This window comes from Naumovozyma dairenensis, chromosome 8 (assembly GCF_000227115.2).
Source record: "Naumovozyma dairenensis CBS 421 chromosome 8, complete genome".
Taxonomy (NCBI): Eukaryota; Fungi; Ascomycota; class Saccharomycetes; order Saccharomycetales; family Saccharomycetaceae; genus Naumovozyma; species Naumovozyma dairenensis.
In genome coordinates, this window is record NC_016486.1 from 163,852 (window position 1) to 180,332 (window position 16,481).

General features: G+C 33.5%; 7 protein-coding genes and 1 non-coding gene across 8 annotated transcripts; 4 read left to right on the forward strand and 4 right to left on the reverse strand.

Annotated features, from left to right (window-relative positions):
- Positions 1–1,143: 1,143 nt before the first annotated feature.
- On the reverse strand, positions 1,144–2,451 carry NDAI0H00730 (type II protein arginine methyltransferase; the record flags this gene model as incomplete). Its single annotated transcript, XM_003671442.1, has 1 exon — positions 1,144–2,451. The coding sequence occupies one exon, from the start codon at positions 2,449–2,451 to the stop codon at positions 1,144–1,146; it is 1,308 nt and encodes a 435-aa protein (XP_003671490.1).
- A 219-nt stretch (positions 2,452–2,670) lies between these two features.
- On the forward strand, positions 2,671–2,742 carry NDAI0Htrna8E. Its single transcript has one exon. It is a non-coding gene; the product is annotated as a tRNA-Glu (tRNA).
- A 4,587-nt stretch (positions 2,743–7,329) lies between these two features.
- Positions 7,330–8,922, forward strand: NDAI0H00740 (uncharacterized protein; the record flags this gene model as incomplete). The annotated part of the gene is made up of 1 exon (XM_003671443.1): positions 7,330–8,922. The coding sequence occupies one exon, from the start codon at positions 7,330–7,332 to the stop codon at positions 8,920–8,922; it is 1,593 nt and encodes a 530-aa protein (XP_003671491.1).
- An 836-nt stretch (positions 8,923–9,758) lies between these two features.
- On the forward strand, positions 9,759–9,929 carry PMP3 (Pmp3p; the record flags this gene model as incomplete). Its single annotated transcript, XM_003671444.1, has 1 exon — positions 9,759–9,929. One exon carries the CDS (start codon positions 9,759–9,761, stop codon positions 9,927–9,929), a length of 171 nt encoding a protein of 56 aa, XP_003671492.1.
- Positions 9,930–10,280: 351 nt separating this feature from the next.
- Positions 10,281–10,763, reverse strand: NDAI0H00760 (uncharacterized protein; the record flags this gene model as incomplete). The annotated part of the gene is made up of 1 exon (XM_003671445.1): positions 10,281–10,763. The coding sequence occupies one exon, from the start codon at positions 10,761–10,763 to the stop codon at positions 10,281–10,283; it is 483 nt and encodes a 160-aa protein (XP_003671493.1).
- A 338-nt stretch (positions 10,764–11,101) lies between these two features.
- Positions 11,102–11,560, forward strand: NDAI0H00770 (uncharacterized protein; the record flags this gene model as incomplete). Its single annotated transcript, XM_003671446.1, has 1 exon — positions 11,102–11,560. One exon carries the CDS (start codon positions 11,102–11,104, stop codon positions 11,558–11,560), a length of 459 nt encoding a protein of 152 aa, XP_003671494.1.
- An 809-nt stretch (positions 11,561–12,369) lies between these two features.
- NDAI0H00780 (uncharacterized protein) lies at positions 12,370–13,776 on the reverse strand (the record flags this gene model as incomplete). Its single annotated transcript, XM_003671447.1, has 1 exon — positions 12,370–13,776. The coding sequence occupies one exon, from the start codon at positions 13,774–13,776 to the stop codon at positions 12,370–12,372; it is 1,407 nt and encodes a 468-aa protein (XP_003671495.1).
- Positions 13,777–14,304: 528 nt separating this feature from the next.
- DON1 (Don1p) lies at positions 14,305–16,296 on the reverse strand (the record flags this gene model as incomplete). The annotated part of the gene is made up of 1 exon (XM_003671448.1): positions 14,305–16,296. One exon carries the CDS (start codon positions 16,294–16,296, stop codon positions 14,305–14,307), a length of 1,992 nt encoding a protein of 663 aa, XP_003671496.1.
- Between the last annotated feature and the right edge of the window lie 185 nt (positions 16,297–16,481).

Consider the following 16,481-nt stretch of genomic DNA (forward strand, 5'->3'; position numbering starts at 1 on the left):
TGGCGCTCAAACATGTAATTCAGCGTTGCTTCCCTTCCCTTGCCTTGTTGTTCCTGTTTTTTGATTTTTGGCTTGGCTTTTATTCCCTTTTCGGATAAGGAATTAAGGGTCCTCCGTCCGCATTCTGGGGTATTATCCCCGGGGAGAGAGAGCTCAATGAAGCTTTCCTATTACGGATTATTATCAACTGGTTCAAACTAAAATTTATTTATGGCGTGCTTTTATATATATTTATATATATATATATCTTTATATATCTTTTTATACAAAGAAGCCTTATTTCCCTGTTCTGTCTGTGTCTCAATTGGAGTCCCTTTTTCTAATGGGGGGGGGAGACGCTCGGGGCAAATAAATATATACGAGGTAACGCTATATTCTAGTTAGCTTAATTGTATAACGTTATGTATGTATGAGGCAGTTTACTCTGTCGCTATATAACCAGACGCTAACTATCGTTCAAATTTCCATTGATTACATGTCATCAAAAAATATGGTCAAATTCAATGCTGTTTGGGTAGGCAAAGAAAAAATGTTTAGTTCGCTAGGATCTTTAAAACAATAATGGCCCTTCATAAAAGTAACAAAAATTTTGAGACTAGGGGAGGATAACTCTAAGTCTTGATTCCATAGTTACCACCTTGCTTTTAGTACTTCATCAACATAATTAAAATCAAACAAACGTAACTCTCAACTACTCCAATTTTTGTTTATATTTGAGCTCTTTACTTTAAGTGTTAATTATTATTTAATTTTTTTGTTATTCATCAAAATTTTAATATGGAAAAGTAAATAAAATATGAAGATTTTAAAGGAAAAGGAGAAAGAAAGGCTTAATCTCTACTTACTCTTCGCATCTAAAGTATGTGGTTTGCTCTTTCAGGACATGTTATGGATTTTGTTTTGTTTCAAACCTTCTTCAGCTGGGTTGGAATTTGTAATTTCCTCAAGAACCCGGCCAAAACCCTTTACGGTCATATTCAAGATAAAATATAGTTTATGTTGTATTGATTTAACTGCATTCACAATGTGTCCATTTCTTTTTTTAATATAAAGTTTTCATATCTTTTTTCATGAATACATTTTCTACTTTTATGGTTAATATAATCGTCCATTTTTTCTTGGTTTCTCTTTTTTCAGAATTGTCTAGGAATATAAAAGACCAAGTTTACTATGCTTAATCATTTTCAATTGTTTGTCAAGTATTTGGAGATCAATACCTTGTTCTAAAGGGTAAGATGTATCTTGTATATCTACATTCAGCCATTTATTGATGAAGTCATCTAGACTTTCCAACTGAACAGTTCTCAATCCATTACCGATAGTATTGGTATCCTGATACAATTCTTGTAATTGTAAAAATTCAACAGCAAACTCAATTGGACTTCTTTCAGAATTTCCCCCGTGACTAATCAAAGGACCGTAACAAATATTATTATTATTATTATATTCCATAACCTGACTAGAATTCGGTGCCTTATAAATTCCAGAAAAATATTTTAACATATTCAACAAAGTGGGGTTCCATCGCTTTGGAATATCAATAGCAAATAGACGATGTTCTGGAATATTTTCATGAATAAATTTGAAAAACTGAACTAAACTAGTTGGAATATACATTTCTTTATCCATGCCAATACTATGATTATCATTAAATATACTTTCCAAAGTATCTTTGCACCAATAATCTAAATTTGTATCGAATCTTTTTATTATATTCCCATTGGAGTCGATATTAATATAACATTGTTCCCACGCCTTCAACCTGGAGGAATACTTAATTAAATCATGCCCTGAGTACTTAATCACATCATTCATAAACAAAATATATACTGGATCTTCAATTAAAAACGAGGGATTCGATTGTTTCCCGAAAGATAACGGATTTCTTAGATGAAACGGTATCTCATCACCAAATATAACATGTCCAGGAATGTTACCCATTTTATTTTTACTCAATAATGCCGCCTTATTATCGTAAAAATCATCAAATAGCGGGACCATGTACAGTTTGATTCTATCAAAATCTTGTGTTGAAAATATTTTAGAATAGTATGTCATTATATTCTTACATATCTCAAAATCTTGTGGTAAATTTGTATATATATTCAGAATATTAAGATCATAATATGGATAATCATTCAATTTATATTGAACCCAAAGCCATTTTGCCAGACAATGACTGAAAAGAGGATCATAATTTAACAACGATTCTTTCGAATTATTTTGAGATGTAATAGTAGTATCAAAAAAGGTTCCTTTTTGCATTACCCTTGGAGCATTCTTCCATTCCATATAATCTCGAAATGATAAATATGAGTTAGTTAGATTTTGTTGATTGCTCCGTATTCTTTGACCTTTGAAACTCAATTCTTCGAATGATTTGTTGGAAAAATGGGAATTGAATCTCTTTGAAACATAACCTAGTTGTAAGATACGTATTCGATAGGTCATCTCGGAGGTATTTTATTGATGGAAGTACTATTTAATGGTGACAGGTTCACGGTTCTTAGCATTGAAAATCCTTTGCTAAGTTATTTTAAATTGGAACTGAATTTTGACGTTGTACTTCACAAACCACCCTTAAGTATTGAAATAAATGCATCTTCGATAATTTCTGTATTTGTTTTTCGAATAAAATTCCCTCAATAGGAGAAACAAATATAATTACAATCCGATGTAGTGTAACGGCTATCACACCACCCTCTCACGGTGGAGACCGGGGTTCGACTCCCCGTTTCGGAGTATTCGATTTATTTTTTTGTCATTTTTTCTACAATCCGGGGGAAAAATGCGGCGTTGGTTTACTCCAGATAGTAGTACCTTAACTTAATATACGTTAGCTTTTAGAGAGAATGTAGAAATGTCAGGAAATCGCCGTCATACCTCAAACACACCCTGCCTTTTCTGTTGATTACATGGAGGCGAAAAAATTCTTTGAAAAAATAATTGTTAGCTACATTACTAGAGGATATTTTTAAAATATTTTTGAGAAGATTTCTAATCTATAGGTACTCTTTTTTTTGGGGGTTTGTACAAATCTTCATGTCATGTCAGCTTTTACAAAGATCATTTTTACCTCCCTTATGGAAACCAAGAAAAAGAATTAAACTTGACTTGTGTTATACTTATAAATTATACCCTAGCCCTCTACGTACATATGTTCACTTATTCGAAAGCTTCGTTTCCACGTGTTCTTAGTTAAGAAAAGGCGTTGGCATAGTTATTGTCATTATGAAGATCGATAGCCCACCGTCACTTCTTTTAGCTCCTAAGTTACGTTTTAAGCGATTACTATTGTTTTGGCACCTCTTGATATAGTTCTTGGATCCCATTGGAAAGTCTTTTTGCTTCTCTTCTACCGCTTTATTGCTTTACAGGTTTATGTAGCTGTGTATATATATATATATATATATATATATGTTAAAATATTCGGTGATTTCTAACATGAGACATTTCAGTATTTATTGGTTATTATTGACAGGAAGAAGTTGGCTTCTGCAGGTAGTTATACTATCTATGATATATCGCGCAGTAATTGTGCTCAATCTCGTTTGATATAAAACAAATAAATATTAAAAGTACTAACTAAAAAGTATCTAGTTTTCAGTTCTTTGGGTTTCTTATTTTGCTAGAACTTCCCATTGTAAGTTAACCAGAGTATTTCAAATTATCAAAAATATCTGAATCTGACGACGTTCCATAAGATTTATAAGCATCTAAGACAGCATATGTTTCATCAGGTTCTGTTCCACTACTCTTGGAATAAGGAACATCATAACACTCGGGATGCAATACAGAACCTTCGAACTTAATTTGCTTCATTTCTGTCCCAGTCAGGTAATGCATACTAGAAATGAAATATTGTTCATAATAATATTCCTCGTCCTCTGTGACATTCTGTACATTATAATAACGATAAAACTTGGCATGACCACCTTCCAAAGGCCGAACCAAAATATCAAAAGGTGGATTCCTAAACATATTTACGAGTTTTAATGGGGAAGGTGTCTCTCTTTGGTTTATTAATCTTAAATAATAAAGAAGTAACGGATTACGGATGAGGATTGCCTGGTCCTTTTCAACGTTCTGGAAAAAAATTGATATATCCTTGCGATGCTTCAATTTAGAAAAAGATTCCAGGATTTCAGAATGAAAGTATCGTTTCTCTAGATTCCCGTTCTCCAGTTCTATTGTTCGTTCATGTACTGAATTAAAACAACTGTTTTCATACTTCCATGATAGTTCAACGTTGCTCTCCGGCCGATTTCCCCATCAAACCGAAACTCATGAGTAAACAAAGGTTTAAGACACGGAATCTACTTTGTTTGGACTTAGTTCGCATGCCAGGAAGGTCGAAGATAAATTTTTGCTTTGGCCGGAGATGAATATGGCCTCTGGGGCATAGAAGTGTGCATAATAAGCGCAACTCTTCATACAAGAGTCTGCGAACTTGGAAACTGCCTCTCTTTCTTTAGCATTTGTCGGCTTATAATGAGAACATAGTATGAGTGACCCATAACAGGTACAGAGAGCATTAGGATCATCCAAGACCCAAGTCGCCCTGTTAACAGTCGACTCTTCCCACTTCCTGTTCAGTTTCATACGCTTGCACGATTGCTAGAATTCTGCAACTGGCATTTTTTTGAGTAGCAGTTCCATCCAATATCCTTTGTAGTTTTAGTTTACTCTTTGTTTAATAGTTCATCCTTCCTACTTATCACTTCTTATTGGTGGTACTTCATGATGGGGGATAAGTAATGGTCAGCATCAATATCTCTTCTTTTAGAAATGAAACCATTTCATACATGGGAGAGAAGATATCGTCCTCCCCTATTTACGCGTCAGACATAGTTTTTCCCGAGATGTCAGCTATTTTGGACTGAATGCAGGCGTCACTAATAGAATACGGTGAGACAAACAATAATTACGTTATCTTACGATCAATAGCTATATATTTAAGAAGGAAAGGATTTTAAGATGTCTAGGAGGCGGAGGGTGGAAGATAAATAACGAGGAACAATGTTCAATAAGCTAATTAGTGCAGTGAGTATTCGCTCTTCTCTTACATTAGACCTAATAGATCTGTTCATGGTTTCTTTTAATCTGATGCTCCCAGAAAACAAAAACGTAACCCGAATATTCTGAGGGCTTGTATATCATATTGAAAGACGTGAAAACTTTAATATGATAACGTTCAAATAATGGTACAAGCAAACGATGACACGAACGAACCAATCCTTTCTTTGCTTAATTTAACTCTTAAATTATATTTACCATTTTTATTAATATTTTTTATATTATTTCAAGCTTCATTGAGAAATTTAAGGTGGTATTAATGATTGCAATCTATTTTAGTTGGTATGTTTCATTGAGTGCTGGATACAGAAATTATCAAATATATATTGAAGATATTGTGATAAACAATAAAAAAATTTGCAAGCATGACTACTATTATGCTGATTGCCCATGATGTAGCCATAGATGGATTTACCCCCTCAATATACCATCTTCCAGGAGAAAGAAAACACAATATGAAGGACAAATGATCATTCCGTTTTTGGCCGTCACGTCTAACCCTCGGGAAATCGTTTTATTCCCAAATATTATAATGAAAGACCCAGTTGTAGAAAACAGTTCTACTATAATGGGTAGACCTAGAACCGAATAAAAAAAAATCTATAAACCCTTTTTCTTTCCGAAATGAACTTCACATAATTCTAATCCGTTTTTAAAAACAAAAACCTACTTTATTATCCATTAGTTGGCGTTTAGCTCTCAATGTATCAAAAATTATTTGCCATACTTTTGTTTTCTGAATATTCCATATCAATTGACAGAATTTGTTCCAACCAAACACTATAGTTCCAACTTCACTTATCTGAGGAAATTGAGGTATTTGCCAAGAATGCGATCAAGAATATTAAACTTAATTTAAAAGATGTTATAATGTTCAAAAACGATATTTTGCTCAAAAAGAAAGGATAATTGAAGTATACATAATATGGATTACCCGTCGAATGACTGCTTTGCTGAATGCTGGTATGCGTTGACTTGAGATACCTAAGACACAAGAGCCTTAATCTTCCGAGTTTTTTTTGAACGAAATCCATAAATCAGGAAAAAGCTTCTGATATCTAAGCTTATACGTTCATACATCTGTAGCAGGAACGACTTCTATGAAAGACCTATCACATTTCAAGAATTAAGAATGTCAAATCCTCAAGGAGGGGCACCGAAAAGCTGGGGATTTTTCTTTCGTGGTGGGAATTTCCGAATGTGCCGTGAAAGATCAACAAACAAAGTACCCAGAGGAGTACTCCATACCGAAATAAAGGTATGGATGGCTTAAGTGGTCCGTTGTAAGAGAGCATCTGTACGAACATCCAAATTAAATTATAACAGTTTGTGGGGCATTGCCTCCCAGAACCGGACAAATGTGGTCCGTGTGTGTTTTCTTTTTCTCTGCCCTTGAACTGAAATAAACCCACAAAGAACCGGAAGAAAAGAAAAAGCAGCAGAGAAAGGCAAGAAGAACTATTTAAATGTCCCCCGCTAACTTGCGTCCGGAAAAAACAACCACGTTGAACTTCTGCCATGTTTCTTTCTCCTCCACCTAAAAACACTTCCCCCCTCGGCATGAGGTGTCCCATGTGGCCGCCCCCCCGAGAGTGTCTAAGGATATTGCTATTTTTTTTCCTTTTTTCCTTTTAATTTCAGACATTTGGGAAAGACCGCAATGACAAATATTCCTCTTCGACCAGTCAAAGGGAGCAAACGCGTACGAATCCCAAGGTCCATGCGTTTCTCCTTCGATACTGCCTTAGAATCGATCAAATGACTTTTTCTTTAATCTTTGGGAAAGTTCTCCACCTTTTTATACCACCAGAATGGCAGGAAACGCCGCCGGTCACTACAATTATTCAGGTTTTAGCACATAAAAAATAGTACGAACTCCAATCAGAGTCCGCGAAGGTTTAACCGCATTCCTCCCTCGGTAATATAACACACAGGTTTCCTTCCAAAATATTTCACTTTCCGTATTACGTTGAGTTCGTACGCACAACTAGTTGATTAATGTCGTTCTTCGGTTCTATGTCTTCTTACTTACGTACGTTCGTATGTACGTATGCAGTTCAGCAGGAAGTGGCTTCAATCGAGACAATCCATACTTTTGCATTGTGCTGTTTCAACTTCTCAACTTTGTTCTGATATATATAGAGACAAGAAACAGCCATAATTCTTTGTTTCATTAGAGTACTACTACCTTCGGCCCTTCGTATTTTCAAGGACCTGACAGAATAAAAAATAAACTAAGGGGGAGAGCTGATAATGTTTCACTCAACAATACCAGATTCTGTGGAATTATCTAAAAAATTTGGTTTAAGTCGTTTCTCATTAAATACCAATAAAAACGAAACTAATACGAACACACCTATCCTTAATAATACAACTAATAATAATATGGAAGAAGAACCCAGGGTACTCCTACCTGTCATTCAAGAACATACATATGTTGAAAGCTCACCAATTTCATTAACTTCTCCTTCATTATATGCACATTCTAAAAATCAAACAAAGGGTTTAAGTAAATTTCAATTCAAATTCCCTTCTACTGCATCATCCACTGGGTTTGTGAATACTCCGACAAGATATACGTATAGAGCAAGAGATGAAATCAAGAAAAGGTTATCATCAAAGATAACTACAACGGATGAAAAGATACATAAAGATAATGACCAAATCCCTAGGATGAGAAATTCATTTGAAAGGGAACCATACTATAAACAATCATCATCTGATTCATATACTTTATATTCAGACAATGCATCATCTTATCAATCAAGTGTATTTTCCATGCCATCTGCAGTAACCTCATCCGCTTCATCTTACCGTCAAGAACAGGGCGCGTATACTAATCATATCCCAACTAGAAAATTCATTAAACAAGTTACCATCGAGGAAGCCATACCTCCGTTTTTCCAAGATATGTATTTCCCAGAAATTTTAATATCAGAATCAACATCAGGCACATTATTATACAATGGTAGACCATCATTCACTAAGAGAGAATTATTAGATTGGGATTTGAATGATATAAGGTCATTATTAATAGTGGAAAAATTAAGATATGAATGGGGTAATCAATTACCTGAAATAATCACCAGAAATCATGACAAAACTGATACCAATACGGGTAGTAGCGCGGCTGCTATTCCTAAGTTTAAGTTCACTTTATTGCCCCTCGATTCTAGTGATGAATTTATAATTAATACTTTGGCAAATTCAGATTTGTATTTAGAAGCTGATTTGGACTATGAATTTAAATTGACTAGTGCTAAATATACTGTTATGGCTGCAAGGAGAAGACATGAACAATTGTTAATGAATAACGCGAATAATAATAGTCCGCAAACCCAATTGAACTCCAACCACCAACAAGCGAATATGAATATGGAATTGAGTAAACCTGAATGGAGAAATATTATTGAGAATTATTTATTAAATATTGCAGTAGAGGCACAATGTAGGTTTGATTTCAAAGAAAGATGTTCAGAATTTAAGAAATGGAAATTACAGCATCAATTAGAACAGCAAGCTGAAGAGTTGACAAGACAACAACAACAACAACAACAACAACAAGCGTATAATGCAAAGAAAAATAATAGTAATAATGGATTATTGAAAAGAGCTCTCTGGAAGAATTTTAACAAGAAAGAATCTGCTGTTGTAGCTACTAATGATGATGAACAAAATAATGAATGCGTTAAAAATCTGGAATTGGAACAATTATCATCTCATAGTGCTGCTACGCGCGTTAAGGTTTCTTTAACTAAAGAAGAAAAATCAATCATTTGGTCTCAATGTCAAGCTCAGGTTTATCAAAGATTGGGTTTAGATTGGCAACCGGATGGTCTTTCTTAATGTTACAATATAGATTGATAAGAAGTGAGGAGTCCCAATAATATGAAATGACATATTTTGCTAGATAATATAAACGCTATCTAAAAAGATTATAGAATATATACATAAAAGGACAACAATAAAACTAATTTGAAAAAATAATATTAAAATAGCACAGACACTATGTATGAAACTAAATAAATGCGAGCAAAAAAGTGTGTCATTTCCCCTTTCATCGGGAGGCGCGTAGTCACCTGTCCGAGTTTTAGGGGGGAAAACATACCGTCATTGTGGGGAACTAATACTCTTAACTACATAGAGTGCATCTTTCTCCCCTTTCTCGGTCTCCTAACTTTAATAAACCAATTGTAGTTATTACAAGCTACAATCACAAATTAAATCAGACGAAGGGTTTGAACACAGCCTTAATTCGATTAAAGAATGGGTCGGCTGTAACCAAACTACAATAAGTAAATCCTTACACTTGGGTTTCCTACCCTATTATTCTCATTTCAAAATGGCATCCCAAACTGGTCCACTTCACTCACACTAAGTAAACGAGGGAAGAGGGATCAGTTGATCCAGATCTATTTGATACGATTACAAAGGAGAAGATTTGGAGCTAAGTAATTGGGCGACCGAGGCTGAGGGGGGTGGACCCTTCCCTTTGTGGGTAGTAGGTAATTCAAGTAAATAAAAATAGCATATATAAAAGCATGAAGAACCTTGAACACTCACGAATTCTTTACTTCATATATATTTTATATTGAATTCAAGATCATATATATCTCTTCATTAACAGAATTCAATTCAAATCAAGACAACAAAAACAAAACAACAACAATACAAAAAACAAAATGGGTGCAGCCGGCAAATTAGTTAACATTTTAATAGCAATTTTCTTACCACCATTAGCAGTGTTTGCAGCAAGAGGATTTGGTACATCATTTATCGTTGATATAATTTTGACGATTTTAGCATGGGTCCCTGGTATGTTATATGCACTTTACATCGTTCTACAGTCATGATTTAAAGTAGAAAAACAACAAATCAACACAAAACAAAAACGAAAAGTATATACCAATCCAACACATACTCAAAAACAAAGACAATAACATTTATTACTATGTATTAATTCATTTCATTTTTTTTTAAATAATCTACTTACTTAAAAAAACAACAACAACTAATGAATATTTTTGTTATAATCATGTTTCTTTTTTATTTGTTTGTATGTAAAATTATGTTATATAATTATGTTATGGTATAAGTAAAAATGTCTATAGCTAGCAAATGAAAAAAGGAGAGTTTAAGGAAGAAGGGAGGGTGCAAAAAATTATGGTATCAGTCCAATCCAGTTCAATGAATCAGCACTATCATCATATTTTTAAACGTTTTGTATTTTTGGATTGTAAACATTTTTTACAAAAATTATCCCTTATAATTAAATCTCTACAATCTTTATTCTTTGGTTTTGTGGAACGAGGAACCTTAATTCTAAGTTGTTCCTGTTCTTGTTCTTGCCCAATAACAATACGGGAATGTTCTTGATCGTCTTGTTCGAAGGATTCTGTAATAATAATTTCACTTAGTATACAATAAAATGAAAGACAAACTAAGAATTTTGCCCATCTCCCACAAAAGAGACTTAAATCAATCAAATTAATTAAAATGATTGGTGTTATTATGAGTAAAATGAAAAAATTGCAACTCTTGGATATTAATTCAATTAATTTGGAAATGAAGTATATCAATGGCTCTTGCATTGAAAAATCTTCCATGGAAAATGTCATTAACATTGTTGTATTCTTATTTAATATTGTTCTCAATTGGAATTGTAAGTTCCAAGTAAGTAAATCCATTTCTATATTTGTTTTCTTAAAATATGTTTCGTTTGTGAAGTCTTGAATCTTGAAATTCGAAGGAATTATAATACAAAAACACAAACAAACGAATAAACGAACAACCAAACTGTAAATCAAAGTATATATCGAACTATATGTTTCCCTATCGACCCTTCTTCCCTTTTTGTTTTCTTTCCGACTTGTTTTTTCAATCTTATTACTATTACCCTTATTCCTTTTTTTCTTTTTTGCTTCTTTCCCTTTTCAGGCTAATAACTATTCAACTATTCAAACCAATCAAAACAGCAATTTAGTCTTTTTTCTATTCAAAGAGATACAAAATTGAAAGAGTAATAATGGAATGGCTCGAACACAGAGACTTGCTGTCTCTGTATGTGTGTCCCTGTGTGTCCCTGTGTGTCTATCTGAGGCATCTCTCCAAACACACTACACAACACCCACACAAAGGAATGTCCCCATTGTGGCAATTTTCATTAGGTGACTCTACGTGCCGCATATCTCTGCCGCGTTATCTCTATACAGTAAAGCATAATATGCAGCGTCGAGGTGGCCGAGAATGCCAGCTTCCCCGCCCCTCCGTCTGTCTGTCCGTCCGCAGGCTGCCCGGGCTCCACAGCTCCCCTCGTGGCATTTTTGTGTCCTCTCCCTTTATTTTATCTACAGCCGCACACACACATACATACACACACACACATACATACATACATACATACATACATACATACATACATACATACATACATACATACATACATACATACATACATACACACATACATACATACATACGTTGAGGGATGCCATATTTACTTACTCACTTAATCACTTATCGTAAGAATACTCTTTTTCTGCGATCCATATAGGTCTTAAAGCTATAAAGGCAAAGCTTAAAGATAAGGGGAAATATACAGGTGAAATCAGATAAGAGGGTGTGCTAGCCAAAGGGCAACTCCGGTTCCCTCACCCATCTTTCATCACTCTTACACAAAATGTCCAACAGAAAACGATTGTGGCAATCTTTTTCAGCATCCAATCTAAGTTGCCTGCTGAAATTGACATGCTATAAAATTCCGACTCCAGGGTAATATCTTTTCTATCTTTTATCATTTACCCCTTTCAGTTCTTTCCTTGTCCCCTTATCTGTACTAGAATCTTCTTTGGTTGGTAACCAGTTTTTAATTGGTTGAAATTCTTTTTCTTTTTTTTGAATATTGATCTCTAACAGTTTCCTTCGTGGCAATTCATAATCACCTAAGGAGTTACGGGGCAATAAACAATAGATAAGTGGGATATTTATTTCCTAACGAAGTTTGATACCGAAAAGAAAAATTAGTAATCTATTTATTAAAAATATTTATAGCACCCACCCACCCAGCCACATATATATATATATATATATCATATTATGTGAGTAGGGGGGAGGTGAAAAGAAAACGAATAACAAAACAATATTATCTAGGAACACCTACAATGCTTAACTCTAGTGTCCAAATACGTCTTGAATGTATAGTGACTGGAATAGATAATGTCGATGATGAACTCTTTTCATATTGAACTTCAAATTCATCTCCATCTACCAGTACCTTGCTTGGGTAAGGAACGATTAAAGTTGTTTTCTTAGGATTATTATCTTTTTCCGCTCGCTTCTCTTAATCTTTCCATTGTTCTTCTTTAACTTCCCATAAAGTTCGACTTGTAAATTGACAGTTTCTGAACTCCACCAATTTTTCTTCGCTGGTTTTTTCCAAAATAATAGTAATTTCTTACTAACATTTGGCAATTCTTTACCCTCACAATCAGGTTCAATATCTTCATTTTCAGAATGATATTCTCTATTCATTGAATTTGCAAAATTATCTCTATTATTATTATTCTTTGCAAAGTGGCAATTACTAGAGGACTCTAAATGTGACATAGAAAATATGTTACGTTCATTATATTTCCGTTCTCTTTTTATCCTTCTTACTTTTCGTACATTTTTACTACTTTTTCCTCTTCGATCTCTCACTTCAGTTCCATTATAAATGCGACCTAACGACAAAGAACTAATTGTTGTCTTATCAGGTTCTTGAATTCTATAAGCCCATTTAGATTTTGAATTAAAACCTGATGATTGTAACATCTCGACAAGATTTCTTTCAGCAATATTCATTTTTGATGCAATTCTATCCAAATCAATACCATCATCAGTTCCCATCTTGCTAAGATAAGGTATATTCTTATTTGCATTAGATGTGATTATACCATGAAATATCCCATTTTGTTCATCTAAAAAATATTCACTTGCAGCTATTTTGATTTGTGAAAACGCAAGCTCTGAAAGATCATCATTAATCCATTTCCTAGTCGAATAATCCAATTTATCATTTTGTCCCTCTGTAAATTCAAATTCAAACTCGAATTCCATTCCTGGAATGCAATAGTAATCTAAATCTTCCTTTAATACTAATATAAGTGGATTTTTGTATAACAATTGATGTTCTTTTCTTTCTTTAAAAACCTTGAAATGGGGAATTGAATAAGAATAATACTTCTTCAAATCATTACGTGCCGCAGTGTAAATTGACATCATATACTCAAAACATGAAGATGGGAAACTTTCAACATAAATCTCATCTGTCATTGAAAATATAGGTTGAATTGCAGTTCCACATTTAGTTAAAAACATACGTTTTGGAAACATTCTTAATAACAACGTATCAGGAAATGATAATAATTGATCCTTCGTCATATAATAGTGTTTTTCTTCAATGTTTAGATGAAGTACTTGGTCACCTTTGCAAATGTGCTTATTTCCATTTTTTTCTTCTTCCTCCTGTTCTTCAGTAATAACCTCCATTTTCCTCCTTAGGTCTTGTGCATTTTGTGACATATTTGATGTCTTTGGTAAGTATTCATTTAAACAATCATACCTTTTGAATGTCGGTCTCGACGTGAAAGCCCTATTCAGAGAACGTTTAATAGATTCATTACCTCTTTCTGGTACTTGCGTAATAATTTTATCATTCATGTTTTTACTTGAAATAGAAAACTACAACAAATTACCCAATTTTTGTCTTCGAAATGTATTTCCGATTTTTGCTTTCTTTAACTGATTCTTTCTATGAGGAAAAAAATGATTCTATAACTACAGTTTTGTTAAATGGATATGACAAGGAAAAAGTAATTTTTAGTATGTTGACAAAATTTACTGACATAACGTACCTAGACACAGACTCCGTCATTATCATATTCAATTTATAACTATATTACTTTCAAATTAGGTAAAATGTTACCGTATTGGTAACCTAAAGATTTACTTCAAACAGGAACAAGGTATGTCGTACTTGTGCGTTCATATCTCAGAGTTTTGTGTTTGCGTTACGTCTTATTGTCCGGAGAAGTCCTCGCTACGAAAATACCAGACGTACTTTCCAATTTTTAAACGTCACAAAAATGTTCGATGAGAAACCCTCGTATAAGGGTATATTCTCTTTTTCCAATAAATTTTTCATATAAAAATTATCTTTTTTTGATATATAGGCCTCGTTCTTCAGAGCTAAAGGTTTGCATAAACACTACCTTTACCAAGTTTGCCAATATCTTCTAATAAGCTTTGGGTAAGAAACTCACCTTTTTTTCCTGACAAAGAAGGTTCTTTTTCTTCCTTTCGTTCTGCTTCAGAATCTTCATTACCCTCTTCCTTATCAATAATTTTATTAGTTACTTCTTTAACTTCCTTGAAGCCTAGTATTTCTTGAGAATTACCTTTCTCATTTTCCATATCTTTCCTTTCCTCGGTATCATCAGATTTATCTTTCTCCCTATTGGCACTTTCTTCTTCGCTAGCTTTAGTACCTTTGAAACTTATATTGTCTTGTTTACTACAGGTTAGTTCAGTATCGACTTTTGTCTTACCTGTAGCAAAAACTTCCTTCCTTTCTTCAGGATCATATTCCGAAATTTCCTCGGGCAACTGTTTTTCGTCTTTTAATGATTCTTTCTTTATTGGAACTTCAGTAATTTCGCCTTCGTCTGGACCTTCTAGAACCTTTTCTACCCCGAAACCGTTACATTTATCAAAAGGTTGAGCTGTAGTTTGTTCCTTTTTTTTATTCTCCTCATCGAGAATATGCCAACAAATCCCCACCTTTTCTTCTTTATCATTGGTAATTTCAGTAGTAACTGTATCTGACGTACCCAATACTGCCTGTTTATCCTTACTGTCATTTTGAGAGCGCAGATCTTTCGCTGAAATTTTTTCTTCCTTTTTAGTATCAAGTTCAGGAGGACCTCCTTCTTCTATATTTACACCAATTATTAAATCTTGCTTCTCAGATACCTCTACTGTCTTTTCAGGAGATAATTCAGAGGTTTTTGTCTTAATAATTGTTGTGTCATTCATTTCTTTTAGTGACCTAAAGAAATCACTTTCTTCCAGTGAAACTAACAATAGGGGTATATCTTTGTTTTTCTCTAAATTTACTAAAAATAAAAGTGAATTCAATAAAGAGAATGTGACGTCTTTTTTAGATGCTAATATCAATGCCTTAATTACATTACTAGAAATATTTGGATACGAGTCTTTACATCTTTGATAGGATTCCAATTTCTCAATTTGGTTTGATAACTCTGTTATGGTCACTTTTTTAATGAAAAGCTCTGGTTCCTTAAAACTAAAAGAAACATCTCTCTTTTCATCGTCAACTTGTGTTTTTTCAACTTTTGAATCTGCTGTTCCTTCCACATTAGATTTTTCAGATGAAAGTTCATAATAGTTTATTAAAGTTTTAATACTTTTGGAATCAGTACGAGTAGTCACATTTAATTCTGTTTGTGAGATGTTTGAAACAATGTCAACTTTTTCATTCTTCTCTTTTTTCCCTTTGGTTTTTCTTTTATTCTTTTTATTATCTAATTGTGAAATCGAACTACTGGGCTTTCTTGAACTTGCGTTTGATTTCTGTCTTTCCTCTTGGAATTTTTCTTTTATTGTATTCTTATTTTGCTCAATTCTGGAAGATCCATCTAAATCCTTATGAATCTCTATATTTTGTAAGTTGTCTTGCACTTGCTCTTTCTTTCCTTTTACATCAAATCCATGTTCCTCTTCTAAAATGGAAGTAATTTGGCACTCAGTGTGTTTTTCAGCTTCAGAAGATATTTTTTTCGAATCTTCTTGAACAATTTCTTCATTACTTTTAGAACGTTTATTGATAATATTTGTTTTATTAGATTGAAGAGGTACTTTAATATATTGTGAAATAAGTTCAATGTTACTAGAGGAAGCCTCTAACTCTTTCTCTTTACTTCTTAATGCTTGCAGCTTTTCAGTGCCAGCTAACATTCCTATTCTACTTGAAAGACGAGGTTCGTTTTCTTTGTTTTCTGAATTCCAATTACCAATTTCATTATTAGCGCAAGTTACAGTAACCTTATCCTCAATGCTGCTGATAGTCGAGTCATTTTCTCTAACGTCTTCTAAGTTTGGTTCTTTATCACTGGAAACCGTAGTTTCATCTTCTGTATTTAACACTTCAAACATGTTCATATTTCTAATATAGAAGTAGAATCCTCGAGTCAACCTTTTTAATTTTAGCGCTCTAATGGATGTTTTAATAAACTTTTTAATATATTAAGTTGAAATGTGATTGGCAAATCTTCTCCATGTCTTTTCATATCTCTTGTGGCAATGAAGCATATTTTGCGATGACTGCTCAGCGGCTAATTCTAATA